The 26,563-nt window shown below is 33.7% G+C and overlaps 1 protein-coding gene across 4 annotated transcripts in view; it reads left to right on the top strand.

The window, feature by feature from the left end:
- Positions 1-26,563, top strand: part of RASA1 (RAS p21 protein activator 1) — a 112,077-nt gene that overhangs the window by 38,588 nt on the left and 46,926 nt on the right. For 3 of the 4 annotated variants that reach the window (XM_087862004.1, XM_087862005.1, XM_045796317.2), the window contains exons 2-6: positions 9,604-9,756; positions 10,754-10,889; positions 11,531-11,601; positions 15,803-15,920; positions 18,968-18,999. In XM_087862004.1, the coding sequence (XP_087718130.1) occupies positions 9,604-9,756; positions 10,754-10,889; positions 11,531-11,601; positions 15,803-15,920; positions 18,968-18,999 (510 nt within the window). Of the gene's footprint in view, positions 1-9,603; positions 9,757-10,753; positions 10,894-11,530; positions 11,602-15,802; positions 15,921-18,967; positions 19,000-26,563 lie in introns of all 4 variants that reach the window. The other variant, XM_087862003.1, reaches the window with a different exon arrangement.

The raw sequence follows: 26,563 nt of genomic DNA, 5'->3' as shown, positions 1-26,563 counted from the left end.
ATATAGGTTGATCCTTTGATTTCTTTTAATGAAAGTTCAGAATTTTAATAAAAATTTTCTGTGGCTTCTTAGACAATTTATTTGTAATTCATTAAAATTTAGCAAAAATTGGGATAGTAGATGTTCAAGTCTATCAGAGTAATACATTTTAAATTGACTTTTTTTGTGGATAGATTTCAAGGAACCATTAATATTTAATTTCTTTGTGGTAGAATGCCTCGAGACCAGATCTGTTTATCTGAAGAGACAAGTTAAAAGGGTATAAAGTTAAAGCCAATATAAAGAATAATTATTAGCTTGTGCCATGGCTCTCCTGCCTTTAACAAATACCCTCTAAGGTATCATTGTTCTGGCCATGGTACCTGGAAAACAATTCGTTCTTTAGACAGTTACTATGGTCATGCTCTTAAGGGCCTTTTGGTTTCATAATGCACTTGAGCAATATAAAGTATAGTTGTGGAAAAAATTTTAGAAGTCAGTGGATAGCTTATTCTCATTTCTAGATAAGCAATAGACAAATGTTAAATTTGATAACAACAAACATACTTCAAAATTTAAACCTCTTTTTCTTTTTTGTCTTTTTCTTCTCTAAACTCTATACCTCTCTCTCTCTTAAAGATAGACTGGAGCCTTTTGTGGTGGCCTTTGAATGCCAGGTTGAATAGTTTATACCTCATTTGGTACCAGATAGTCATTTGTAGACTTTTGAATTATTAGAGTGCCATGCTTAAGCCTATGGTTTAGAAGAGTCTATTGGGAAGATGAAATATTCCCCAGTTGTGGGAAGGGTTGAAATAGTGAGAAGAAAAGAGGGCTTGAGCTAGAGTAATGAGGAGGGAATGAAAAACTGGAGAATAATTTGTATATTGCAACTCCAGTGGTGTTGGAGGTGCGATATACAAGTTGGCGCTAGTATTATGGCTAGAGAGGTGGGAAGGAATAAGAGTTGTGAGTCTGAACATTAGGAAGGATGCTGGTGCCATAGAGACGTAAAGAGGGAGAGAGAGAGAGAGAGAGAGAGAGAGAGTGTGTGTGTGTGTGTGTGTGTGTGTGTGTTGGTAGGGGTAATTGCTAATTTTTTAGATTTGGCTATATTCACCTTAAGTTGAAAATTCTTAGCAGATACTTGTTAATTTAGGCCTGATGCTTAGGAAGAAAGTCAGGTTTAGCTAAAAGAATTTGGAAAATCATTCTCATAGAAGTTATAGTTTGAGCTGATACTGAAGTACTGATAGTTCCATGAGTAAGAATAGAGAATAGAAAATTTTGAGGAAAAAAAAAACTCTTAGGAAATGCTTTAATTTTAGGATGACCTTTGGCTAAATTGCATAATCTTTCCACCTATATTTTTTTTATGAAGTTATACTGGAAAAACATTTTGAGAAAGTTTAGAGGGGGACTGCCTAAAACATAGTAGGTGCTTAAGAAATACTTGTTGAATGAATAAATGTAATTTAGTCGGGATACAGGCATTTATAGGGGAATAAGTGGGCACATTGTGGAGAATTTTGAGCTATGGTATAATGCTCCCTCTCCCCATAGGGTTATGGCTGAGACCAGATTAGAGAATACAACTTAGACTATCTTGAACTTTTAAAAATGTTCTTTGAGATATATTTCTGAGAAATGAAAGAAGTTCAGAAAGTAAGGTTTTAAGTCTGGTCTAATTTGAAAGCATATATTCTTTACATTTTTTCTGCTAAGAAGTTGATATGTAAGGAATATTTTGAAAGTTGGAAGTATTCTTATGTTTTTATATCTGTAAGTAAACTTTTTTTTGCTTGTGATTTTTCCTCTGCCTAATGACATCTTTCTCACCTTCACAGTGCCTTTCTTTCTCTGAATCAGTTGCTACTCATCTTTTAAGTTTCCGTTTAGCCATCAGGTTTTTCAGGAAGTGTATTCTGTAATTCTAAGACTGATGTTTTTCTCTATGCCCCCACATTCTAGTAGTTACTGGAGCAGGTTGTAATTGCTAGTTTTTTCTATATTCTCCACCAGATCATAAATTTCTATGTCCTCATGTTCATTGGTGTTAACTTGTTTTCTACCGTGTAGCACAATGCTTGGTCATTGTTTGTTGGAGATGGACTAAATAAAAGGCAATGTAAGACTAAAGTTTGCTTTTAACCTTCAGATTCAGTGTTTTAAAGATCTATCTTGAAATACAGGTTAAGAAATGTTTTAGTGGCAGTGGGTAGCCACTGAATCAGCATTACCTCCAAAGTCTTAGAATGAGCATTGTGAAATTAAAGAAACAGTGTTCCTTTTTACATGAAGGATTGCTTCAAGGTGGTTTACAACTATGTTGCAGCACAGTGGCCACAAGTCATTTCCTCCTTTTGTTTTTCATGTGCTCAGTTACTGTTATGACACTAATTGTTGAGGTTCTAAGAAAAACTCAACCATAAGAATTGGGAGTTTTTGAGGAGTGAAATTACTCAGATAGAAGTGATTGACCATGGAGGTAGGAATTGATGCTAGCCTTCTGCTAGTAGGTATTGTGCTTTTTCTTTTTCTTTTCTTCCTCTTTTCTTTTCCTCATCATTTTTCCTTTTCTTTTTTTCTCTTTCTCTCTTTCTTTCTTTCTTTTTCTTTCTTTCTTTCTCTTTCTTTCTTTCTTTCTTTCTTTCTTTCTTTCTTTCTTTCTTTCTTTCTTTCTTTCTTTCTTTCTTTCTTAACATGTTTGATTAGTGCATAACATCTTTGGAGAGGATATGGCTTTTTCTATTCTTCCCTGTTATCTAGGGTAATGGGAGTTAAGGGTAATGAGAATGAGGCTATCTTGGTTGGATGCCTTTTAACATAAACTTTTGCCTATGTAAGCATTGTGTTGGTTTCCATCTTTCCTATATTAGTCTTCCAGAAGACTAAATTTTTGGTGGGTAGGTCACATGGCAGTGCTTTTCTTTAGAAATACTCCCAGGAACTAAAACCTCTTTTGGACTCTGTAAATATGCACTTGGAGCAAAAGGAAATAGAATTTCTACTCTTGGTTTGAGCTAATTTGATCTGAGACATAGAACTAAATACACACACACGATATTTGCCTGAACACATGAATATACTCAGGATACCCAACTTATACACATAAGCATTACGTATATCCACCATTTACATAAGCATTTTTTTCTCAAGTTTAAGTGATGTAGTTGGTCTGGGTAGAGGACATTTGAGGAGCCTTATAGGGGTATATTAAACCTGTTATGCTTATTAGTCTAGTGGTTGTTCAAATGAATTTACTAGTGACCAAATTTTAATCTCTCTGCATAATGATATGAAAATAAAAAGACCAAATAAAGTCACTGAGTAGAAAGCATGATTTCTTTACTTTCTCACTTAAAAAAGTCAGTTTTTCTTAACCATCAGCTCAGACTCAGTGACTGTAAGAACTCTGTTGAAAGGAAATATGGGGGCTTTAAGGGATGTATACTAGTTTTATCAGATTTTTTGTGTATATCATACCATCTTGAAATAACCAGTTCAATTTCAGAAAGGACAAACATATATAAGAAAATCTGATTAACATCTTTGAGAATTACAGAAACACTTTCAGAGTTTGTAGTATGATCAGACACACAGAATCCTAGGTGATTTAGGTGACAAAAGAGATTTCTTGGCAATTGGATATCTGCATATACATTTCTCTATAAGAACTTTGATGCCTGTCAGTGACATAATTAAGAGGAAGGGCATAGTGGAAAGTAAAAGTGAACTGGGAACTTCAGTTTAGTTTCCTTTTTAAAAGGAAGTGTGTTGATGGTGACAATGTTTTAATTGTTTTCTACTGTAGTAGACAGTTTCCATTTAGGAATGTCAGGTAATTTTTAAGCGTATAGTTTGAATGAAGTGTCTATCTTCACACCAGCTGGTTTTCTCATTGCATAGATTTCTGTATTATTTTTCCTGTCAGGAGAGACAAACTAAAGAGCACGAAAGCCTCTATAAGGTTTCTCAAAAGTCCTTTACCAATATACAATATAAATTTATAAATATAAATAATTCATGTTATTCCAAGTTTAAAAGTAAAATGATTCCTGCAACTTGTCCAACTTGTCTCTTTTATTGTTGACTTTTTAAATATATAGTATCATCTTGGATGGTAAGTTATCTTAGATAAATTGATTATGTAGTTTCTATTGAAATCAAGGGACTCTGTATCTGCCCGTAAGTTTTCTCAACTTTAAGAAACAAAACTAAGGAACGTGGGAAAAAAAGTGAGGAAAATCAAGAACAAACTTTTAACTGTAGAGAACAAACTGATGGTTGCCAGAGGGGAGGTGGGCCAGGGGATGGGTGGGATGGGTGAAATAGGTGATGGGGGTAAGGAGTGCACTTGTGATGAGCACCAGGTGATGTATGGAAGTGTTGAATCACTATATTGTGCACCTGAAACTAATATTATACTGTATGTTAACTAGAATTTAAATAAAAACTGGAGGAAAAAAGATTTCTCAACAAAAAAATTATAAGGCTAGCTGAAAAAAATATATTTACTTACTCAATTTCCTGCTGTTTTCTTTTTCCTACCTCCTTAAAAGAAAAAGAGAGGGGTACTTGACTTTTCAATAGGAGAACATTAGATACTTAATTATTAAAGTGCTATATTAGCAAAATTTAAGTCACAGTATCTCAGATGCATACTTTCTTTGTCATCCCTCCAAAGAATATATCCCCTGGAGAAAGACTGGGGCTGAGGGTTTTCTTCTGGAGATGGCAGGAGAAATGGAAGAATTTCTAGTTTATGAATACAGTGGCATCTCCAGTCCCACTTAATATGTATGATCTATAATGTTCAAAAAAGGAATTTGGGGAAAAGAAATTTTCTCTTAAAAATAAGGCTTTCACAGATACAAAGACTGGTTTCTTGTGTTGTCTTTCCAAAATTAGCTGGAAGGTGAAACAAGACTGGAAAATAGGAAGATAATTGGGGCTTACGTGATCTACAGATTAATCATCCATTAGGCCACAGTCATAAAATTTGGGATTTTCATTGATGAAATTGCTGTAATCAGTCCTGTAGTCTTTTATATGTTTATATAATTTTATATGTATTGTTTCATCTAATAATATTAAGTCAACCTACTATGAGGTAGATACTGTTATTATATGCCTTTTATAGAGGAGAAAACTCGAGGCTCAGAAATTAAGTCATTTGCCCACACTTGTACAGCCAGGTAGCAGAGCTACAATTCAAACAGAAACAGGGTGCCTCTGGAGTCTTTGCTTAACCATTATGCAATTATAGCCTATGTAGTAGTTTTTCATTTTTATATTTTTCTTTGAAGGAGTTTAGGACAATATGTAATATATTCTGAGGTTGAGATGGAGATTGTTTTCCTTATTTCATAAGTGATGGTAATAAGGTAACAAAATGTAGAGGCTTGACCAGAGTCGTGGAGGTTTCTGGTAAGTCTTCATCTTACCAGTTAGTTTTTAGTCTCTTCTGAAGATGTTTAGGAGGTGTCAGTGTAGCCATCCTCTTTAAGCTCTGTCAATCTAAATTATTTTCATATTTTTTTTAGACCTAGCTAGCAGTCCTCAAAGGTCAGAACTTGCTTATTCTGACATTGAAGAATTTTTTTTTTTTTTTTTACATTGGTGGGGAATTTGAACTAGACTTTAAAAAGTTTTTTCCAACATTATGCTTAAGATTTGACACTTCTTCCTTCTTTCAACAAATGGTTTTAGAATTAATATTACTATGTGCCTGGTAAATCCTGTGAGTTGAAATTGCCATAAATGTAATAAGCAGAGTAACAAATTTACCTTAGGTAATGGCACCCATAGATATTCAGTCATCTCATGTTGTACTCAGAATATCCTCGTACCTCAAAACAATACCAGTTATTCTGTGTTCCTTAGAGGTATTCTAGATTCAGTTGCATTTCTTCTTGTTGTTGTTGTTGTTTTAACTTACTTGAAAACAATCACCAGCAAAACTACCCTTAAGGAGATAAAATAAGACTTTGTAAAGAAATAGTGGGAATGATTAAATAGATTTCCTTGTAATATTGCTAGTATATGTACAGTCAGAAAATGTAACATTTTTGTTAAATGAATCTTAAACTGATATCCACTAGGACACATCTCCTCTAGGGGAGTTCACATCTTTGGTGTGAGGGTATGTTTTGAGAAGCCATATTCCACATAATTTTTTTTTTACTCCTGGGGTTAAACAAAATCTGTAATGATTCTCTGTGAGAAATTGACAACTTAAGTATTCTGAATTTCCTGGTAGGTGAAATTCTATGTTTATCAAAAAGTTCATGGGTTAAAAAAAGGGTTGAGAGACATTGTTTTAAAGACCCACGGACTAGTGCTCAGTGGATCTAGGGCTTAGGTTCTGTAAATCTGTGCAGTACTATAATCAAACCATATCACATTGGAATTGTGATCTACTTATAAAATACTCGTTTTAGCTACATATCATGATGCCATATGCATTTACAATAAAATTATTATTTTACCACTCATGATACTGGTTTTTTTATTTCCAAGTTTCTGAATGGGATGGAGATCGTGTATTGTAACAGCTTACTTGAAGTGCTTTTTATGCTTCAATAATAGCTTTAAAATAGATGTGCAGATACATATAAAATATTCTTGATAGTATGATTCACCTTAGTAATTTCAAATTAACAATAAAGATAATTCAAGAAAGTCTGAGTTTTGATTAAGACAAATTAGGTTTTTTTTTTGTAGAACAGCCAGTGACTTTTAACAATGGAATTTCAACACTAAGAGGATCCAGCTCAACTACATATGCTCATCCAGCCTAATACTGGATAACTTAATTTCACATTATAATCATAATCAATAATTGGCATTTTTTCACATTATAATCATATTCAGTAATTGACCTTTTTTAAACTATAGTTGACACACAATGTTACATTAGTTTCAGGTATACAACATAGTGATTTGACAAATTTATGCAGTATGCTGTGTTCACCACAAGTGTAGCTACCATCTGTCACCATACATTGCTAGTACAATATCTTTGACTGTATTAATTATGTTGTGCCTTTGTTCCTGTGACTTACTCATTTCATAACTGGAAGCCTGTATCTCCCACTCCCCTTCACCTGTTTTGCCCATCCCCCCCACTCCTCCCCTTTGTCAACCATCAGTTTGTTCTCTGTATTTACAAGTCTGATTCTGTTTTTTATTTATTTAAAAAATTTAAAAAAAAAAGAAAAAAATAATGAATTGACATGTTTTGCATCATATATTTGAAGATGAACGAGCTTTTGACATAAAGGAAATTATTAGTATTCAAGAAACAAAATTGTTTGCTTAAGGTAAAGTCTGTCTTAAACTGAATACCTGTGTTAAAGCCAGAATCTTACAGAAAGTACAGGGCTAAAAACTAAAAAAATCACAAATATATCTTTTATATATCAGTAAAAGTTTTTAATCAAGTATTTATTATAAATTAGTAATTAATTGTGTAACACCTCATGGTCTTCTGTATCGTCTCATGGTGGGTCCACAAGATGGAGATTAAATGAAAATTTTTAATCTTGACATTTTGGGTAAAACAAAAGAAATTAAATAAGTACATAAAATAGTTTTGCTTATAATTTTTAATTTTTGTCTCCTCAGTGTGTAAATTTGCTCTGTGGGATAGCTTCATTGCTTTAGGTAATAAAGAATGTACCAATTTTGTATTATAAGGACATGTCCCATGTATTTTCACAACTAAATAAATTTCTAAATGAATTTTTAAAAAATGGTAACTTTTTAAATCTTTATTTTTTAAAAGAATTTATTTATTCATTCATTCATTCATTCATTCATTAGAGAGCAAACACGAGCAGGGCTGGGATGGGTAGAGGGAAAGGGAGAAGCAGACTGCCCACTGAGCAGGGAACCCGATGTAGGACTCCATCCCAGGACCCTGAGATCACGACCTGAGCTGAAGGCAGACACTTCACTGAGCCACCCAGGCGCCCTTCTGAGTAAATTTTGTCCTGATCATATATGTTTAAACTTTAGCTCTTTCAAGGAACTTCTAATCATCATTAGTCTAAACTTTTCCTTTTAGATTAAAAAAAAGAGAAAACAGTTCCTGAAAGTTAAATTTACTTGTCAGTAGGCTCAAATATAATGATTGAACTGAGATTAGAATTTTAGAAGAATGCAGTGTTGCTTTTGCCTTCTTCCTCTAATACTAACAGTTTACAATTATGTTTTACCTATTAGGTTAAAATGAAGCTTTGTGATTTTTTTCATTATTTCATTTCAACCTTATGCACAGACTTCAAATAAGTGGGTTGGTTTTTAAAAGAAAATTGAAAATTCTTTTGATAACTTTTAAGTTTTTTTTTTTAACTAATTAGTCAAGAATAGTTAGCTTTCCTTACAGCAAGCTTACAAAAATAGTATTACAAAAATAGTCATAGGACTGTAATAGTTTTGACTGTTGACTTATGGCTATATGTTAAATATATCAATGCAATATGAATGTTTTATTCTTTTCCTCTGTTTCAAGAGAGCCTACAAGTATCAAGGATGAGTTCGGATGACTAACATACTGAAGGTGTAAAAATATTTCATAACAGTTACTTTGTAGATCTATTACCACAACCATGTGAAAATTCCAATATGATTCTAATATTTTTTTATATAGATCAATGAGTCTTTTATAGGCATAAATTGGTAGCATGGGTGATGCTAGAGTTATAGCGAGTCATTTAAGCAGATTATCTCGTAGTATGGTAGGTAGAACATATTTAAATTCAGAGTAGGAAAGTTAAAGGGACAAAGGTATTATTTATTTCTCACATGTTTGTTAAATAAATTTGAGGAATTAACATCAGATGTGTGGTTAGGGAGTAATCAGCTTCATGTTGAAATAGGAAATTAGAACGATAGTCTTTGACAATGTTTATTTTCCTGTTCAAGGACACAGACACTGAAATGGATTAAAGTTTTATTTTCTTACAGGTACCATGTGCCTTGCTTGTTATGTCAAGTGATATACTTAGGTTCTTTAGTATATAGAGAGGTAGTAATTGTTTCCATTTGTCCATCGTATTCTTATTTTTCTAAATAAAGATTTGATTGTAATAAGTGTTTATATCTTGACCAGGTAGACAATCCTAGAGGTAGAAAGATGGACAGAAATGGAACAGGTTCACGTGTGAGATGATTAGCCCTGAGTTTACAGAACAAATTAGAAACTGAATAAATGAATTTTTTTTTGAGACTGTAAAGTTAGAAACAATTGAGTTAAAATTGGAATAACCTGGGGCACCTGGGTGGCGCAGTAGTTAAGCATCTGCCTTCGGCTCAGGGCGTGATCCCGGCATTATGGCATCGAGCCCCGCATCAGGCTCCTCCGCTAGGAGCCTGCTTCTTCCTCTCCCACTCCCCCTGCTTTTTTTCCCTCTCTCTCTGGCGGTCTCTATCTCTGTCAAATAAATAAAAATAAAACAAAACAAAAACAAAAAAAAAATTGGAATAACCTATCAAGAGTAAAAGGTAAATGTTTAAGTTACATTTAGGTATTTAAAACTTCTAGTAGTAAGTTTTTCAACTGTCAGTATTAATTTTATGGTTGCTATTTGTATTCTAATCGCAGCTTTTTTCCTTTAGGTGGTATCATGGAAAACTTGATAGAACTATAGCAGAAGAACGCCTAAGGCAGGCAGGGAAGTCCGGCAGTTACCTTATAAGAGAGAGTGATCGGAGGCCAGGGTCCTTTGTACTTTCATTTCTTAGCCAGACAAATGTTGTCAACCATTTTAGGTAAGTCTTTATTTCTAATATGAGGCTAAATAATATAGTTACTTTGCTGTAGTGTTCTTAAATATACCTGCTTTATTAAAGGTGAATGATTCAGTGATATTTAAATGATGGGGAAAGTGATTTGTTTTCAGTTAAGTGATTTAATCAGGTGATTATAGAGTAGATATTATTGAATGCTTGCTTTTTTGTTTAAAAACAATATTATTGGGCATTACTGTGCTAATCTCAAATATAATTATCACTTTTAAAGTATAAAGAATTATGAGGAAACTTTGAGTGGTAAAGCAGAAATAAAGGAAATGTGTACTTTTAGACTACAGAGTAACAAAATATAGGAAACAAAGAGTCAAGATGTGTGCCCTTTAATTCATCTTGCTTCACTGTTGTGAAATTCTTTGCAAACATTCATGTCTAAGGTATGTAGATTTTCAAGTACAGATATCAAAGTCTCCATAAATATACATACCTTTATTATTGTCTTCAATTTCATTTTTATGGGAGATATTGAAAAAAATCATATATTGCCTATAATGTTAACTGATAAAAATGTTTGTATGCCCTGGACTTTCAGATAATAAAATAAGTTCTAAGAGTACTTTATACCACACGTAGAATGTGAAATTATTATAATACTCTAAATATTTTCAGATCTGCAAGCTACTTTTAGCCAGAGAAAACTTACTGAAATTGCTATTTAGTCTTAAATATGAAAAGTGAGCAGAGGTATTTGAAGATAGATTTATAAATATTGTAATGAATTATGTAATGGGGTAAGTCAGATATGTATTTCATATCTATCATATTGTATGCATATATATTTTTAGAAGAAATAACCTCAGGTAAATTTGCATTGGTGGAGATTAATCAGTAGTGTTTTAATACAAGGATATAGTTAAAAGAGTATGAAAATTAGGGATTTATAATTTCTTTAGAAATGGGTCTTCAGAATTGGCTCTAAAGGTTTTTGTTATACTGTATTTTTTTCCTTTACAAATAGGATTATTGCTATGTGTGGAGATTACTACATTGGTGGAAGACGTTTTTCTTCACTGTCAGACTTAATAGGTTATTACAGTCATGTTTCCTGTTTGCTTAAAGGAGAAAAATTGCTTTATCCAGTTGCACCACCAGAGGCAAGTAAAACTTAAATAAAATATTTTTCAAAAATTTATTATTTCACTTTACTAATGAGGTTAGCTCTTGTTCAGTTTCTTATGGTATTTATTATAATTCAAGAAATATTTGTTGTCTTAAACTTTAATTCTGGTTGTACTGTCAGCAAAACTGATATCCTCTTCAAAAAAAGAAAAATTTTCAGTAATTTTGTATTTAAGTTGCTAGACTTTTTCTCTTTTATAAAATACTGTATGGTGATAGCTTAACAAATATTTTTAAGTGAATGAACAGTAATGACCGATAGCATAGTGCTCACCCTGAAGTTGCTGTAAGATTCTGAAACGCCTCCTGCATCATCAGAGAAAGGTTAATTTATATATTCCATGTAGTTCATTTAAAATTAAATGGTTATTCATATTACTTGATAAAAACATAGGTTATACAGTTAAAAGAATGTCTGTAAAAAAAAGAAAACAACCAGAAACAAGACAAGTATTTCTAGGCTTTGAGTATTTAGAACCTTACTAAAAACGATTTGAATGATCTTATGTTCATAATGTGGATTTTTGTTGGTTTGAACTTTATGTGGACATACCTGATTTGACTTTGACATAAAAAGATTATCTTTTGTAAATCTTTTTTTTCTTATGATTCCCAGCCAGTAGAAGATAGAAGGCGTGTTCGAGCCATTCTACCTTACACAAAGGTTCCAGACACTGATGAAATAAGGTATTTTAGAATGTATTCTCATTTATAAGCATCTGAAATAGGCATTTGACAGACTTCAAAAACTTAGTACTCTTGAACTGGCAAGGTTTTGGACTTTGAGGAAATAGCATGCAGCAGAGTGAAAGTACCTTTAATATTGAGTTCATCATTCCTGTACTCCTGTGTTTGGCTTATTTGTTCAGAATATGGATTTGGATCAGAGTGGCCACAGGGAAGATGACAGGTGAAATAAATTCAGATTTTATTAGACTGTCTCTGACAAAGTAAGGATAATTGTTACATTCTGTACTCTATTTTAATTTTTATTAGTACATGGCATTTAGTCTCAACTGTAATTTGTACTTAAATGATGACTAAACTTCTATTTTACGTGATGGGTGAATAGTTTAAGTGTGACATAGAATACAGAACATGATAATTTTTAAAAATTACTTTCATATAATTTGATTTATATGTAACTTATTTTTATTATTTTCATATAATCTGATGTTTGATAATTATCAAATTATCAGTGTCTTTCTACAAGCTACTTTGCAATAGAAAATTTCTTTCTTACTGGTAAAATGTTTACTGATTCTGGTATACAGCTTCTCACTGAAATCAACAGCAGTATTTAAAAAACAGTAACTTTGGGAGGTACTGAAATTTCTGGAAATGTGGTATTTTATAAAATAAAGATTTAACTATCCGGAATCTCAGAATAAGGATTCTATTTTTATATGATTGTCCACAAAATAACAACTTCTCATTTAGTTTTTATTGGCATACCTTTATTTGTGATCTAAGCAGGAAAAGCCAATGAAATAAAGAGAAGGAATGAAATACATACAATAAAGAAGAACAGTGGTGAACTACCAATTCAGGAATTTTGAATAACTTGTAAATTCCCAGTGTATCCCCTGGGACAGCAGTGCTTAAAGTGTGATCCTTGTAACCTTGGGGCTACTTGAGACTCGTTTAGAGAATTCATGAGAGCAGAACTGTTTTCTTAATAAGACCAAGATGTAATTTGCCTTTTTTCACTGTGACATTTACATTGATGGTACAAAAGCAACAAGCAGTAAAACTGTTAGTGTGTTAGCACAAATCAAGGCAGTGGCACCAAAGTATACAGTATTCTTCGCTGCCACACACTTGGGGGTAAAAAGCTACAAAACAGCTTCCCCTCAAATTTTTCTTGCTGAGACCGTAAAAGGTATCTCACTAAATCTCAACCCTTTTAGTATTCTGTGTGATGAATATCTTTTTAATCTTCTGTGTGATGAAGAAAATTGATGAGTCTCTTTTAATATTCCGTGTGATGAAATGGGAAGTACGCACAAAGTATCTCGGCTGTGCACCACAGGTCCTTATCTTGAGAACAGTGAGTGGAGAGCTGAGCTAGCTTCTGCTTTTGTGTACACCATTTGTACTTAAGACTGACAGGCAAACTACTCAACTATGATTATTCAGACTAGAGTATTTGACTTTTTTTTTTTTTTTTTCTTCCTTTAAGAGTGAGTCTGTTATGTTAGTTACTTCAGGGGGAATAACTGGCAGTATTTGTTGCCAGTGACAAAATTTGAGCTTGCCAGCAAAAATGAGAGTATGAGAATTTTGGAAACCCTGTATCTGCCGTCAGGAGCTTGGCACCTTCCCACATACTTCCCGATTTTTCTGATGAGATTGGTGGTGATATTAAAGAATGTGATGTTTTGACTGTGTAAAATGTATTTACATCTGGATGATCTGCATAGCTCAGTGAACCAGTATTTTCTAAATGATCGATGCATGCTGTTAAAGAATTATGCCTGGGAAAGGTCCATTCAAAGTGCAAGATGGACAAATAGATAATACTGAAATGGGGTACAAAAGGTTCATTGATGCAGTTTTAGATTCCATATTACAACTAACCTTCAAGTATCAATTGTTGAGTTTTTGGTGTAATATCATAGGATATCTAATTATCTGAGAGGGTATTAAAATACTCTTCTTTTCACAACTACATATTTTTGTGAAGCCAGATTTTTCTTCGTATACTTCAAACAAAAAAAACCCCCTAAAACAACAGATTGAATGTAGAAAGAGAAGAATCTAGCAGTTTGCAGTTAAGCCAGATGTTGAGATTTGCAAAAATGTAAAACAATAATATTCTCACAAAACTTGTAAAAATAATACTTTTTCATATTCTTTATGTTATTGTGTGATGGGGTGTGTGTGTGTGTGTGTATATATATATATAATATATATATATAATATATATATAATATATATATATATTTTTTAAGATTTTATTTATTCGACAGAGATAGAGACAGCCAGCGAGAGAGGGAACACAAGCAGGGGGAGTGGGAGAGGCAGAAGCAGGCTCATAGCGGAGGAGCCTGATGTGGGGCTCGATCCCACAACGCCGGGATCAGGCCTGAGCCGAAGGCAGATGCCTAACCGCTGTGCCAGGCGCCCCAATGGGGTATATTTTTAAACAAATTAGTAAACACTTAAAACCATTTTAAATTCTAATATGGTAAATATTAATAGATATAATTCATATAAATAAAAGCCTTTTAGGGTGTCAGTTTTTGAGTATATAAAGGAGTCCTGAGAGACCTTCCAAACTGACAGTTATTATTCTAGGAAGATGGAAATTTAAACAAGAATTGGAATATATAAATTTTAATTTGATCATATAGATATATTTGAATGTATGAGTCCTTAAAAATCTGTGTGTATCTGTGAAGTTTTTTTTTTTTTTTTTTTTTAGGTAGAAACATCTGAAGATTAATGAGATTTAATAAGGCATTTTAACTTCTTTTAGGGAAAAATGCAAAATAAAGAATCTTATGATTATATTGTTTGTGTTAGTAATAAGCTTTTTATTTAAATTTTTTTTTGTTTTGCACCATATATTTAGTGTTCTAGCAACAACAGAAGTCAAAATTAAAAACAAAATTCTCTTATGACTGCTTTTGACCAAGAAATGAAACTTGTCACTTTTCATTTCTAAGTTTTGTCCGTATGTTCTCCGCTTTTACTCATAATTATTTTTTTAACGTAGTTATGTAGGAGATTGGTTCTAGAAAGGAGTAATTTATTTGGTTAAGTAGTTATGTCTGCTCCCAGTCAGCTGGTGAAATATTGGTCACTGTTAACAAGGATTGTAGAATCAAGATAGAATGCAGTATTACGTGCTCATCCAAATAGAATTCATCTAAAGTGTTGTGTATAAGTTTTTTTGGTCTTGAATTTGTCCAAGAAACAGTGAAGCTTGAGATATTCGGGAGAAAAACAGTTTTCAGAAGTAGAAGAGATTTACTGAATGGAACTTTGGTTTCTGAAAATTTAGACTGAAAGGGAACTTGATTAAAAAATATGTGATAGTTATGGATATAGATATAGGGTTAATAGCAGCAGCCAGTCAATCTTGAAACTTTGAACACTGGGAGGCATTCATTCAGGCCTAAAATGAAAAGTTCAGCGAATTACTGATGTTGAAAAATGGCATCAATATAAAACTAACTTACTCCTCCTGTGATTTTGTGGAGGTTGAGAACATATAGATCCCAAGGAAAAGAAACTAGTTTCTTTATGCGTCTCTCAGAAATTGTTAACAGAAAAAACATGCATACATTCTCCTGTCCTTTGATACCACTTTCGGAGAAAGAATGCTATGCTGTATCATGGATGTCTAAGTGAATTAAGTAAACGTTAATTTTTTTTATGAGAAAAATGTTAATTCTCATAAACATCTGATAAGGCCAATTGTGCTTATTTAAAATAAAGTTTTTCTAAAGTAACTATCTTGTGTGTGTGTAATGAGTTAATTATATTATAATTTTATATCTAACCTACATCTGAAAGAGTAATTACATAGAGGCTTAAATTTTTAAGTTTGGTTGTCTTGGAGTTATACCCTAAAGCCTATAATACATATGTAATTACTGTTTACACACATTCTAATTTGAATTTAAGAGTAATCCAATAATGTAGATAGTGCAGATACCATTATTAAATCCATTTTACACATCAGGGAATGATTCAGATTGTTAAGTATCTTTAGAGTTTTATATTTAGGTGATGCCAGAAACAGGACAAAAATCCAGGGTTTATGACTTTATGCATTTTCCAATATCATATTATCTCTGTAGTATGGCACATAATTACTCAAATTTCCATGTTTAAAATTTTAATTCAATTTTAATAACTTCATAAATGCTATTTTCAGTTTCCTAAAAGGAGATATGTTTATTGTTCATAATGAATTAGAAGATGGATGGATGTGGGTTACAAATCTAAGAACAGATGAACAGGGCCTTATTGTTGAAGACCTAGTGGAAGAGGTGGTAAGTTTTGTTCTTTTTTTCTCACTCTCAGAATGTTAAATATTTTGTATATTTTTGGAACTTATCCATAATAAGGCAAAATTAGTAATGGAACTGTTTAAAATTAAAAACCTCAATTCCTAAGTATAAGGAATTTTTCATTAAAATGTATTTACTGTAGTAAATGTTATTTATTTATAAAGAGTGTAACTAAGCTAGCATGTTTGAATCTTTGTCGATTTTCTGAAAGTTTTTTTTTTCCCAGAAAGTTTTTATGAGTTTCTAAGAATTAAAAACTCAATTTGTGCTTATTTGTATCTCTTTTTGTCTTCTTAGTGGTTTTCCTCATAAATGAGGCTATGAAAAAATGATCATGGAATCTGAATCAAACAGGGTTGCCCATGTTTGCTTTTCAGAATCTTTATCTCCCAAATATAGGTATAATTTTCTAGTAACCTTGGAAAAACTTAGTTATATTACACATATATTATCACGTTTCTACATTTCCAGTATTCCCATTTTCATTGTCACCACATAATACAGTATCAGTCGTCTTATCACACAGTATTGATAATTGTGTGTTTTTTGATAACAGGTCTGCATTCAAGCAGCATTTGCATTTCAGAGATAATAGTATCACTGAATCTTATCAAACATATTACAGTTTTGGAGTCCATCCTTCCCTTTTAGATTTGTTTAGTGTGATGAAATGGTTTCCTTTTATCCTTCACAACCCTCAGAGCTACTGTTTTTAAATTATGTCATGAACTTGGTAATATTCGGAAACCTGTGCTTTGATTATTTTCCGGGAAGATAGCAGTGGAGAATATTTTTCTTTGTTATTAATTCTCTTGATTAATAGATCTTGATATGTAGAAGTAAAACATACTGAGCAAAAGTGAAGGGCAGTTGAGGAAATGGTATATGATACATTGCGTACCCATAGTTACTTAGTGGAAGAACTGGGACCAGAACTCCTAATTCCTAGGTTAGTATTTGTTATTTTACAGTAGAGAGAGGTATTTATTTCATATGGGCCAGAAGTGTTCAAACTGAAGAATCTTACTATATTGGTTTTACTACAAAATTTCTTAGTTAAAACTTTTTTATGTTGGGTTTTTTTCCCTCCTTGCTGTAATCCTCCTGCCCCCATTTTTCTGATTATTGAAAGGATTTAAGAGTATAGTTTAACCTATCTCCAGCTCTTGGGTCATATTTAATGAGATTAACTTTAAGAAGAGTAAGTGAAAGTTATACAACGAGTATTGGGGAGGGGGAAGCCCTATTTAACATAAGGACACATGACCTGACATTGATAAATGGAAAAAAAATAAAAGAACAAGTTAACAAGTCAATATGAATGAAAAATGTGTTGTGGCTGCTAAAAAGGAATATAGTCATACTTTCAGTTAATAGTGGAATAGTTACAAGTTAGAATTAATAAAAATTTTTACTCTAATACTTAAATTAAGTTTTCATAATGATCTTCATTGGAGCCTAGTGATTCCTTGTAGCTTGAAAAGCCTTTTGGAGATTGTCTAGATTTCAGACATTAGGTCAGTGGTTGGATTTAAGGATTTTCCCACTCTGAAAGTCTAATTACTGTTCTCCAAGTACATTTATACTTTTATGCCTTAAATCTAGAATATAAGCTCTGTGAGGGTTTTTGTTTTGATTCAGTGATGTATTCCCATAGCATATAATAGTGTCTGACATTAGTAAGCATTCAGCAAATGTTTGTTGAATGAATTTCTTTATGCCTACACTTTCCCGGCACTACTGGCCTGCTAGACTACTACCATGTAAAATTTAATTCATCTTTATCAATTTAGCTCAGATACTGTCCCTGTTTTCACAGAGGATTTATGCCTTTCTTAGGCTAAATTGTTTCCCCTCGTGTTTCTATAGCACCTTGTTAATTCTGTATTTTATTACATTGTATAAAATTAATTTATGGTGTAAACCTATTCTATAGAGATTACCTCCTTTTGGGCAATGATTATGCATTTTGTATTTGTGTAATTTTTTTTTTTTTTTTTTTTAGCATTCTGCTTTGTTTTATAGTAGACATTCAGTGGGTATTTGATTTTAATTTGGTTAGATATCTGATGATTCAGGAACAAATTGAGAGAGGTAAATCTTTGTATACTAAGAGTACAGTCTAGTAAGTGTTCAGTGAAAATTATATTGTGCTAGTGGTTGTGGTAGTGGTTGGGTGTTAAAGAAGAGTTAAGATCTTAAGGTGCTTATAGCCACTATTAAGTAATGACTAACATCAGTGTATCTTAAATAATAGGCATGCCAAATAGAGTAAGGTAAAATTCAGAAGGTGATAAAAGAAGTATGTCCTTTCTATTCAAAGTAGAAGTTTATATTTATGTTTTAGGGACTCAGTATTTTACTGAGGACTAGTATTTGAAGAAGATCCTTTCTGGATAGTTTAGGTTAACAGACAGGTAGGAAGCGATGAGTGGAAAAGAAATTCTAAGTTAAAAAGAACAAGCCAGTGGTGTTGACAATATAGATAAACAAATTGGTAGTTATTTGGGTCCGTTGTATAGCTACCTAAAGAGAATTGGTAGTACGAGATAGGAAATGTAGACTTGAGTGATAGGATAAAGGATTTTGGTTTTATCAAAGGAGCAATTTGTAGGGGGCAGAGAGGTATTAAAAGTTTGGTTTTTAAATTTTGTTCTTTTTGTCTTGTTTGGTGTTCTTAGTGCAGGAGAAAGTTGCAGTTGAAACTGATGAGTCCAGATTGGAGTGGTGAGATGATGGGGTAGGACAGGGCACAGAGGTAATTAAAACTCATTGAGCTGAGTTTGAGGAAAGGGAGGAAAAGGGCCTGAATTACAGTAACCACAACAAGAGGAGAGGAGTAGTAATGGTAAGGGAGAGAGTTTTAGAAGATGCTTCTTGAACTGATAACATCTTTTCTTGTATATACATAAGTAAATATGAGGGCCAGGGTAGAGATGTGTTTGAAGATATGATTTTTATTAATTTTAATAAAAATAGATTAATGGTTAAAATTATATAAAATACTGTCTTAATGTCTTACCCTTTAGGGCCGGGAAGAAGATCCACATGAAGGCAAAATGTGAGTTTGTGTTAATTACTAAAAAAAAAAAAAAAAAAGAAAATGCGTTATAAGACTGCAAATTGGAAAACTTAGGCCAAAATTTATTTTAAAAGAAAACTGCTACTTTTGGGGCTGTCTTAAGAATTGTTTTTATTTGGCTCAGGAACTGATATGTTAATATTTTCTTTAGCATCTATTGATAGTCTTATTTTTAAATAATGAAGGTATCTTTTACCTATATGCAACTCTTCTATCACTAAAGGCTTTTCTATAAACATTAATGACATTATGAATGTCATGATTCCTATTTTTCTTTACTTTCTTACTGATACATTTATAGCATTTCTTGTTTTTGTAACGACATCTTTTAGGTATTTTATGTTTCAGTTTTTTCAGTCTTTTTTGTATGGGTGTGTGTGTGTGTGTAAGAGAGAGAGATAGAAAAAGAGAGAACTTTTCTCCAACATCAGGGTTCTTTTCTTTTCTTTTTTTTTGAAAGATTTTATTTATTCATTTGACAGAGAGTGAGCATAGGCAGGAGGGACGGCAAGCAGAAGGAGAGGGAGAAGCTGTGGGGCTCTATCCCAGAACCCCGGGATTATGACCTGAGCTGAAGGCAGACGCTTAACCATCTGAGCCACACAGGCGCCCCCCTCATTTATTTGTATATGAATTTTCTTCTGAAGATGTTAACTCTCAATCCCAATTCTATTTTACTCATATGATTTTAATAGAAGCTGTTCATCTTTTGATCTCTTTTCACTGGAACATTTTTTTTCTTACCATCCTGTTAGAATTTACAAATGGAATTTAAGGCTTGCCTCTCAAGTGGTGGTTATTGTTTTCTAACCATTAGAACACAAAAACATGAAGCTGAATACTCTACTTTCAGTACACCTCGTTTAGTTCCCCACCCTGCCTTAGGTGGAGCGTATGAGATGTTTTCTGAGTTCATTTTCCTTACTGTTCGATGTAGCTGTGTAACTGTAAAATAGGCTCCATGAGTGAGACCATACCTTGTTGATTCTGTTAGTGTGAAGTCTTCCAACTACCTCTATCAGAGTACGAATTCTAATTAATGAGTGAAGGAGGCTTACCGATAATGTAAGCAAATGAAGTGGGTCAGGTGTAAATGCTCCTATTTTTCTCAAATTACAATAATCTTGATCTTTCTTATTTTACCTCTTTGATGGAGATTAAGGTACATGGAACTATTTCCCTACAGTACAAACAACAGTGCAAAGTGTTACAATAAATGGCAACTAACATTCTCTCTTTGTATTAGAGAGTAGGAAGCCAAAAACTAGAAAGTGTTTGCCTACAGGAAGGTGACTGCTCTAATTGCTGTGTGTAAGAATGGGAGTCCAGTGTTATGAAATCCTCCTGATTTTTAAGATAGTTACAAATCTGTATTTTTTTCTCTACTGAAAATAATACCATAAATTTATTTTTAAAAGAAGAAAAAATATAGGTCAATGCCAGTAAATATTTAAAGTTACATCCAGTTTTCTCATAGTGTAAAGTATAAATCCCACTTTTGCTGGGAATGTTTTTTAGTTAATACCGTTGTGATTGTTCCATTTTTGAACTTTATATTTTCTCCTCATTTGCTGTTTAGCATAAGCTAAATTTGCACTGTTGATTTATTTTGTGTATTCTCAGCTCCCTCTAATTTCTTAAGGTGGAGACTTTCACTGCCATTGAAAGTGGTATAACTTAAACTGTGTTTCTCTCAGGCTCCCTATTTCCAGTGCAATAGGTACCAAGTCCTGATAATTTTGTTTTCTCAAGTATTTCTTGAACGTGTCTTTTCTTTGCAATTTTAAGCAACCATATTCTAATTAAGGCCATTTTTCTTTCTTTTTTTATATTAAAAATTTTTGAGTATAGTTGACAACACAGTGTTACATTAGTTTCACACGTACAGCATAGTAATTCAACAACTCCATATATTATGCTGTGCTCACCACAAGCGTAGCTACCATCTGTCACCATATAGCGTTAGTATGGAATCATTGACTATATTCATTATGCTGTGCCTTTTGTTCCTGTAACTTATTCATTCCATAACTGGAAGCCTGTATTTCCCACTCCCCTTAACTCATTTTGCCTACCCTCCCCTCTGGCAAGCATCTAGTTTGTTATCTGTATTTATAGGTCTGTCCTTTTTATTTCTTAACAGGACTTGGTGTAGCAATAACCTCCACATTGGTCTTTGATTCTTTAGTCTCCTTAAATCCTTTCTTCCAGCAGTCAGAATAATCTACCTAAAACCCGTATCTGACCGTATCACTTTTTCACTTAAAAGTCTTAACTTTTTTTCTACCATCTTTACCTTAGCAGAGCCTAAAATGATCCTGGGATTTGATGACTGCGTGTGTCCTTCACTAGTCCTATCTCTTGTCATTTTTAGATGTATACTCTACTCTCCAGCTTGTAGATCTTTAAATGCATAATACTGTTTTTCACCTTTGCCTAAGCTAGTTCCTAGGCCAGAATTCTTCTGCATTATGTTTGGTTAATTTCTATTCTTACTTAATACGACCTAACTTATTTATCACTTCCCAAGAAGTCTTCCTTTATCTTCTCCCTCACATGTTCCACAGAACTGGCACCCTTCTCTTTTATTCAGAAAATGCCCTCTGTGAATATCTATTAGTGCACTTTATTATATTTTTGGCATTGTTTTTGTAGTTATACAGTATGTGTGTCCCTTTTTCTTACTGTAATAGGACTTTGTAAGAGCAGAGGCTCCCCTTTGTATCATTGGTATACACCACGTGTTTGAAATATATGCTTTTTACATATAGGTAATGTCAGAATAAGGAAACTCAGATCTAATACTTTCACAAAAACATATTACCAGTTTGTTTTCTAAGTCCCATTTGTTGCTTTCCCCCTTTGAGTTCCCTGTTTTTTCCCTTCGTTTTTGCGATCAAAATATAGGATTAACCTTCAAGGTTATCTAATTAAGTTTCCCCCATAATATAAAAACCCTATTCTAGCATTTGTTAGTAAATGGTCATTTAGACTATATTCAATATGATATGGAACCTTACTTTTAAGGCAGGCTGGATGGCTGCAGTTGTATGCTTACTTTATATTATTTGTAATTTGCACTGAATTAGTGAGTTAATGGTTGGAGTAAAGAGGGAATTTAAAAGTTTAAAATTTCATTCATGTGAAAAGGTAAACATTCAGTTATATTTTATATTTGGACCAGTAATAGTATGGATAATTTAAAACAGTAAAAACAGCTTCTAAGCCTGTAACATTGGATTTTAGAGCACTTAACGTGTTTTAGTCTTGTAGTATTTTTACTTACAGTTTTTTTGTATACGTTTATTCACTGAAATAACACTTAGTGTTATTGTGCCTTTCCAGAATGTATTAAATACTGCACAGTGTTCTGAACACATTGATTTAGTGAATTAACACTGTATTTGTTAACATATACAATTAGGTTTTTTTTTCCGTAGAGGAATTTTTCATTTTTATTAAAAAAACTTTTAAATGGAGTATAATTAAATGCACTTACATTTGTTTCAGAATTGATTCAACAGTTCCATACATTACTCAGTGTTCATCACAATAAGTATACTCTTAATCCCCCTTATCTATTTCACCCGTCCTCCTGCCTACCTCCCTCTGGCAACCATCAGTTTGTTCTCTGTATTTAAGAGTGTTTTTGCTTATCTCTTTTTTTGTTTGTTCGTTTTGTTTCTTAAATTCCAGACCTGAGTGAAATCATATGATATTTGTCTTTCTCTAACTTACTTCATTCAGCATTATACCTCTAGGTACATCCATGTTGTTACAGATGGCAAAATCTCATTCTTTTTTTTAATGGCTGAGTAATATTCCATTACACACACACACACACACACACACACACACACACACATACATATACACACATACACACACACCCCATCTTTTTTTATCCATTTATCTGTCTTGGCTACTGTAAATAGTGCAGCAGTAAACATGGGAGTGGATATATGTTTTTAAATTAGTGTTTTCATTTTCTGTGGGTAGATACCCAGTAATGGAATTACTGGATATGATGATTCTGTTTTTAATTTTTTGAGGAACCTCCATACTGTTTTCCTCATAGTGACTGCACAAATTGGCATTCCCACCGACAGTGCACGAGGATACTTTTTCTCTACATCCTTGCCAGTATTTATTTATTTATTTATTTATTTTTTTTTTAAAGATTTTATTTATTTATTTGACAGAGAGAGAGACAGCCAGTGAGAGAGGGAACACAAGCAGGGGAAGTGGAAGAGGAAGAAGCAGGCTCCTAGTGGAGGAGCCTGATGTGGGGCTCGATCCCATAGCGCCGGGATCACGCCCTGAGCCGAAGGCAGACGCTTAACCGCTGTGCCACCCAGGCGCCCCCTTGCCAGTATTTATTATTTCTTGTCTTTTTGATTCTAGCCGTTCTGATAGGTATGAGCTGATATCTCATTGTGCTTTTTTTTTGATGATTTTTTAAAAAATAATTCTTGACATATAATTTTTATTTGTTTCAGGGGTACAGGTCTGTGATTCATCAGTCTTACACAACACACAGTGCTCACTACAACACATACCCTCCCCAGTGTCCATCACCCAACCACCCCATCCCCCCACCTGCCTGGCCTCTAGCAACTCTCAGTTTGTTTCCTAAGATTAAGAGTCTCTTAATGGTTTGTCTCCCTCTCTGGTTTCATCTTGTTTCATTCTTTCCTCTTTTCCCCTATGGTCCTCTGCATTGTTTCTTAAATTCCACATACCAGTGAGATCATATGATAATTGTCTTCTCTGATTGACTTATTTTGCTTAGCATAATACCCTTTAGTTCTATCCACGTTGTTGCAAATGGCAAGAGTTCCTTTTTTGATGGCTGAGTAATATTCCATTGTGTATATATATACACCACATCATCTTTATCCATTCATCTGTCCATGGACATCTGGGCTCTTTCCATACTTTGGCTATTGTTGACATTGCTGCTATACATTGGGGTGCAGGTGCCCCTTCGGATCACTACATTTGTATCTTTTGGGTAAATACTGAGTAGTACAATTGCCGGGTTGTAGGGTAGCTCTATTTTCAACTTTTTGAGGAACCTGCATACCGTTTTCCAGAGTGGCTACGCCAGCTTGCATTCTTACCAACAGTGTAGGAGGGTTCCCCTTTCTCTGCCTCCTTGCCCACATCTGTTGTTTCCTAATTTGTTAATTTGAGCCATTCTGATTGGTGTGAGGTGGTATCTCATTGTGGTTTTTATTTGTATTTCCCCAATGGCAAGTGATATGGAGCACTTTTTCATATGTCTGTTGGCCGTTTGGATGTCTTCTTTGCAGAAATGTATGTTCATGTCTTCTGCCTATTTCTTGATTGGATTATTTGTTCTTTGGGTGTTGAGTTTGAGAAGTTCTTTATAGATTTTGGATACTAACCCTTTATCTGATATGTCATTTACAAATATCTTCTCCCATTCTATTGGTTGTGTTTTGGTTTTGTTGATTGTTTCCTTTGCTGTGCAAAAGCTTTTTATCTTGATGAAGTCCCAGTAATTCATTTTTACCTTTGTTTCCCTTGCCTTTGGAGATGTGTCTAGCAAGACGTTGCTGTGGCCAAGGTTGAAGAGTTGCTGCCTGTGTTCTCCTCTAGGATTTTGATGGATTCCTGTCCCACATTTAGGTCTTTCATTCATTTTTAGTCTATTTTTGTGTATGGTTTAAGAGAATGGTCCAGTTTAATACTTCTGCACGTGGCTGTCCAATTTTCCCAGCACCATTTGTTGAAGAGACTGTTTTTTTTCAATTGGATATTCTTTCCTGTTTTGTCAAAGATTAGTTGACCATAGAGTTGAGGGTCCGTTTCTGAGTTCTCTATTCTGTTTCATGGATCGTGTGTCTCTTTTTGTGCCAGTACCATACTGTCTTGATGATGACAGCTTTGGAATAGAGCTTGAAGTCCGGAATTGTGATGCCTCCAGCTTTGGTTTTCTGTTTCAACATTCCTGTGGTTATTTGGGGTCTTTTCTGGTTCCATACAAATTTTAGGATTATTTGTTCAATTTCTGTGAAAAAAGTTGATGGTATTTTGATAGGGATTATGTTAAATGTGTAGATTGCTCTAGGTAGCATAGACATTTTAACAATATTTGTTCTTCCAATCCATGAGCATGGAATGTCTTTCCATTTCTTTGTGTCTTTCTAAATTTCTTTCATGAGTGTTCTGTAGTTTTCCGAGTACAGATTCTTTGCCTCTTCGGTTAGATTTAGTCCTAGGTGTCTTATGGTTTTGGGTGCAATTGGAATTGGGATTGACTCCTTAATTTCTCTTTCTTCTGTCTTGTTGGTGTACAGAAATGCAACTGATTTCTGTGCATTGACTTTATATCCTTTACTGAATTCCTGTATGAGTTCTAGCAGTTTTGGGGTGGAGTCTTTTGGGTTTTCCACATAAAGTATCGTATCATCTGCAAAAAGTGAGAGTTTGACTTTTTCTTTGCCGATTCAGATGCCTTTTATTTCTTTTTGTTGTCTGATTGCTGAGGCTAGGACTTCTAGTACTGTGTTCAAGAGCATGGTGATAGTGGACATCCCTGCCGTGTTCCTGACCTTAGGGGAAAAGCTTTCAATTTTTCCCCATTGAGAATGATATTCGCTGTGGGTTTTTCATAGATGGCTTTTATGATATTGAGGTATGTGCCCTCTGCCCCTACACTGTGAAGAGTTTTAATCAGGAGAGGATGTTGTACTTTGTCAAATGCTTTTTCTGCATCTATTGAGAGATCATATGGTTCTTGACCTTTCTTTTATTAATATATTGTATCACATTGGTTGATTTGTGGATGTTGAACCAACCTTGCAGCCCAGGAGTAAATCCCACTTGGTCGTGGTGAATAATCCTTTTAATGTACTCTTGGATCCTGTTGGCTAGTATTTTGGTGAGAATTTATGCATCCGTGTTCGTCAGGGTATTGGTCTGTAACTCTCCTTTTTGGTGGTGGGGTCTTTGTCTGGTTTTGGGATCAAGGTAATGCCGGCCTCATAAAAAGAGTTTGAAAGTTTTCCTTCCATTTCTATTTTTTTTGGAACAGTTTCAGAAAAATAGGTATTAATTCTTCTCTATTTATTTTTTATTTTTTTAAAGATTTTATTTATTTATTTGACAGAGATGGAGACAGCCAGCGAGAGAGGGAACACAACCAGGGGGAGTGGGAGAGGAAGAAGCAGGCTCATAGCAGAGGAGCCTGATGTGGGGCTCGATCCCATAACGTCAGGATCACACCCTGAGCCGAAGGCAGACGCTTAACAAGGCGCCCCTAATTCTTCTTTAAATGTTTGGTAGAATTCCTGTGGGAAGCCATCTGGTCCTGGGCTCTTGTTTGTTGGGGGATTCATGAATGAAAGAGGAGAGATCACAACCAACACTGAAGAAACACAAACAATTACAAGAACTTATTATGAGCAACTATAAGCAAAATTGGCAGCTATATGCCAGTTTTGTCAAATTAGACAATCTGGAAGAAATGGTTGCATTCCTAGAGACGTATAAACTACCAAAACTGAACCAGGAA

Source organism: Ursus americanus, chromosome 5 (genome assembly GCF_024610735.1).
Source record: "Ursus americanus isolate L20-20 chromosome 5, mUrsAme1.1.p, whole genome shotgun sequence".
NCBI lineage: Eukaryota > Metazoa > Chordata > Mammalia > Carnivora > Ursidae > Ursus > Ursus americanus.
The sequence above is the reverse complement of the archived record's forward strand: the minus strand, read 5'-3'. Positions and strand labels throughout refer to the sequence as shown.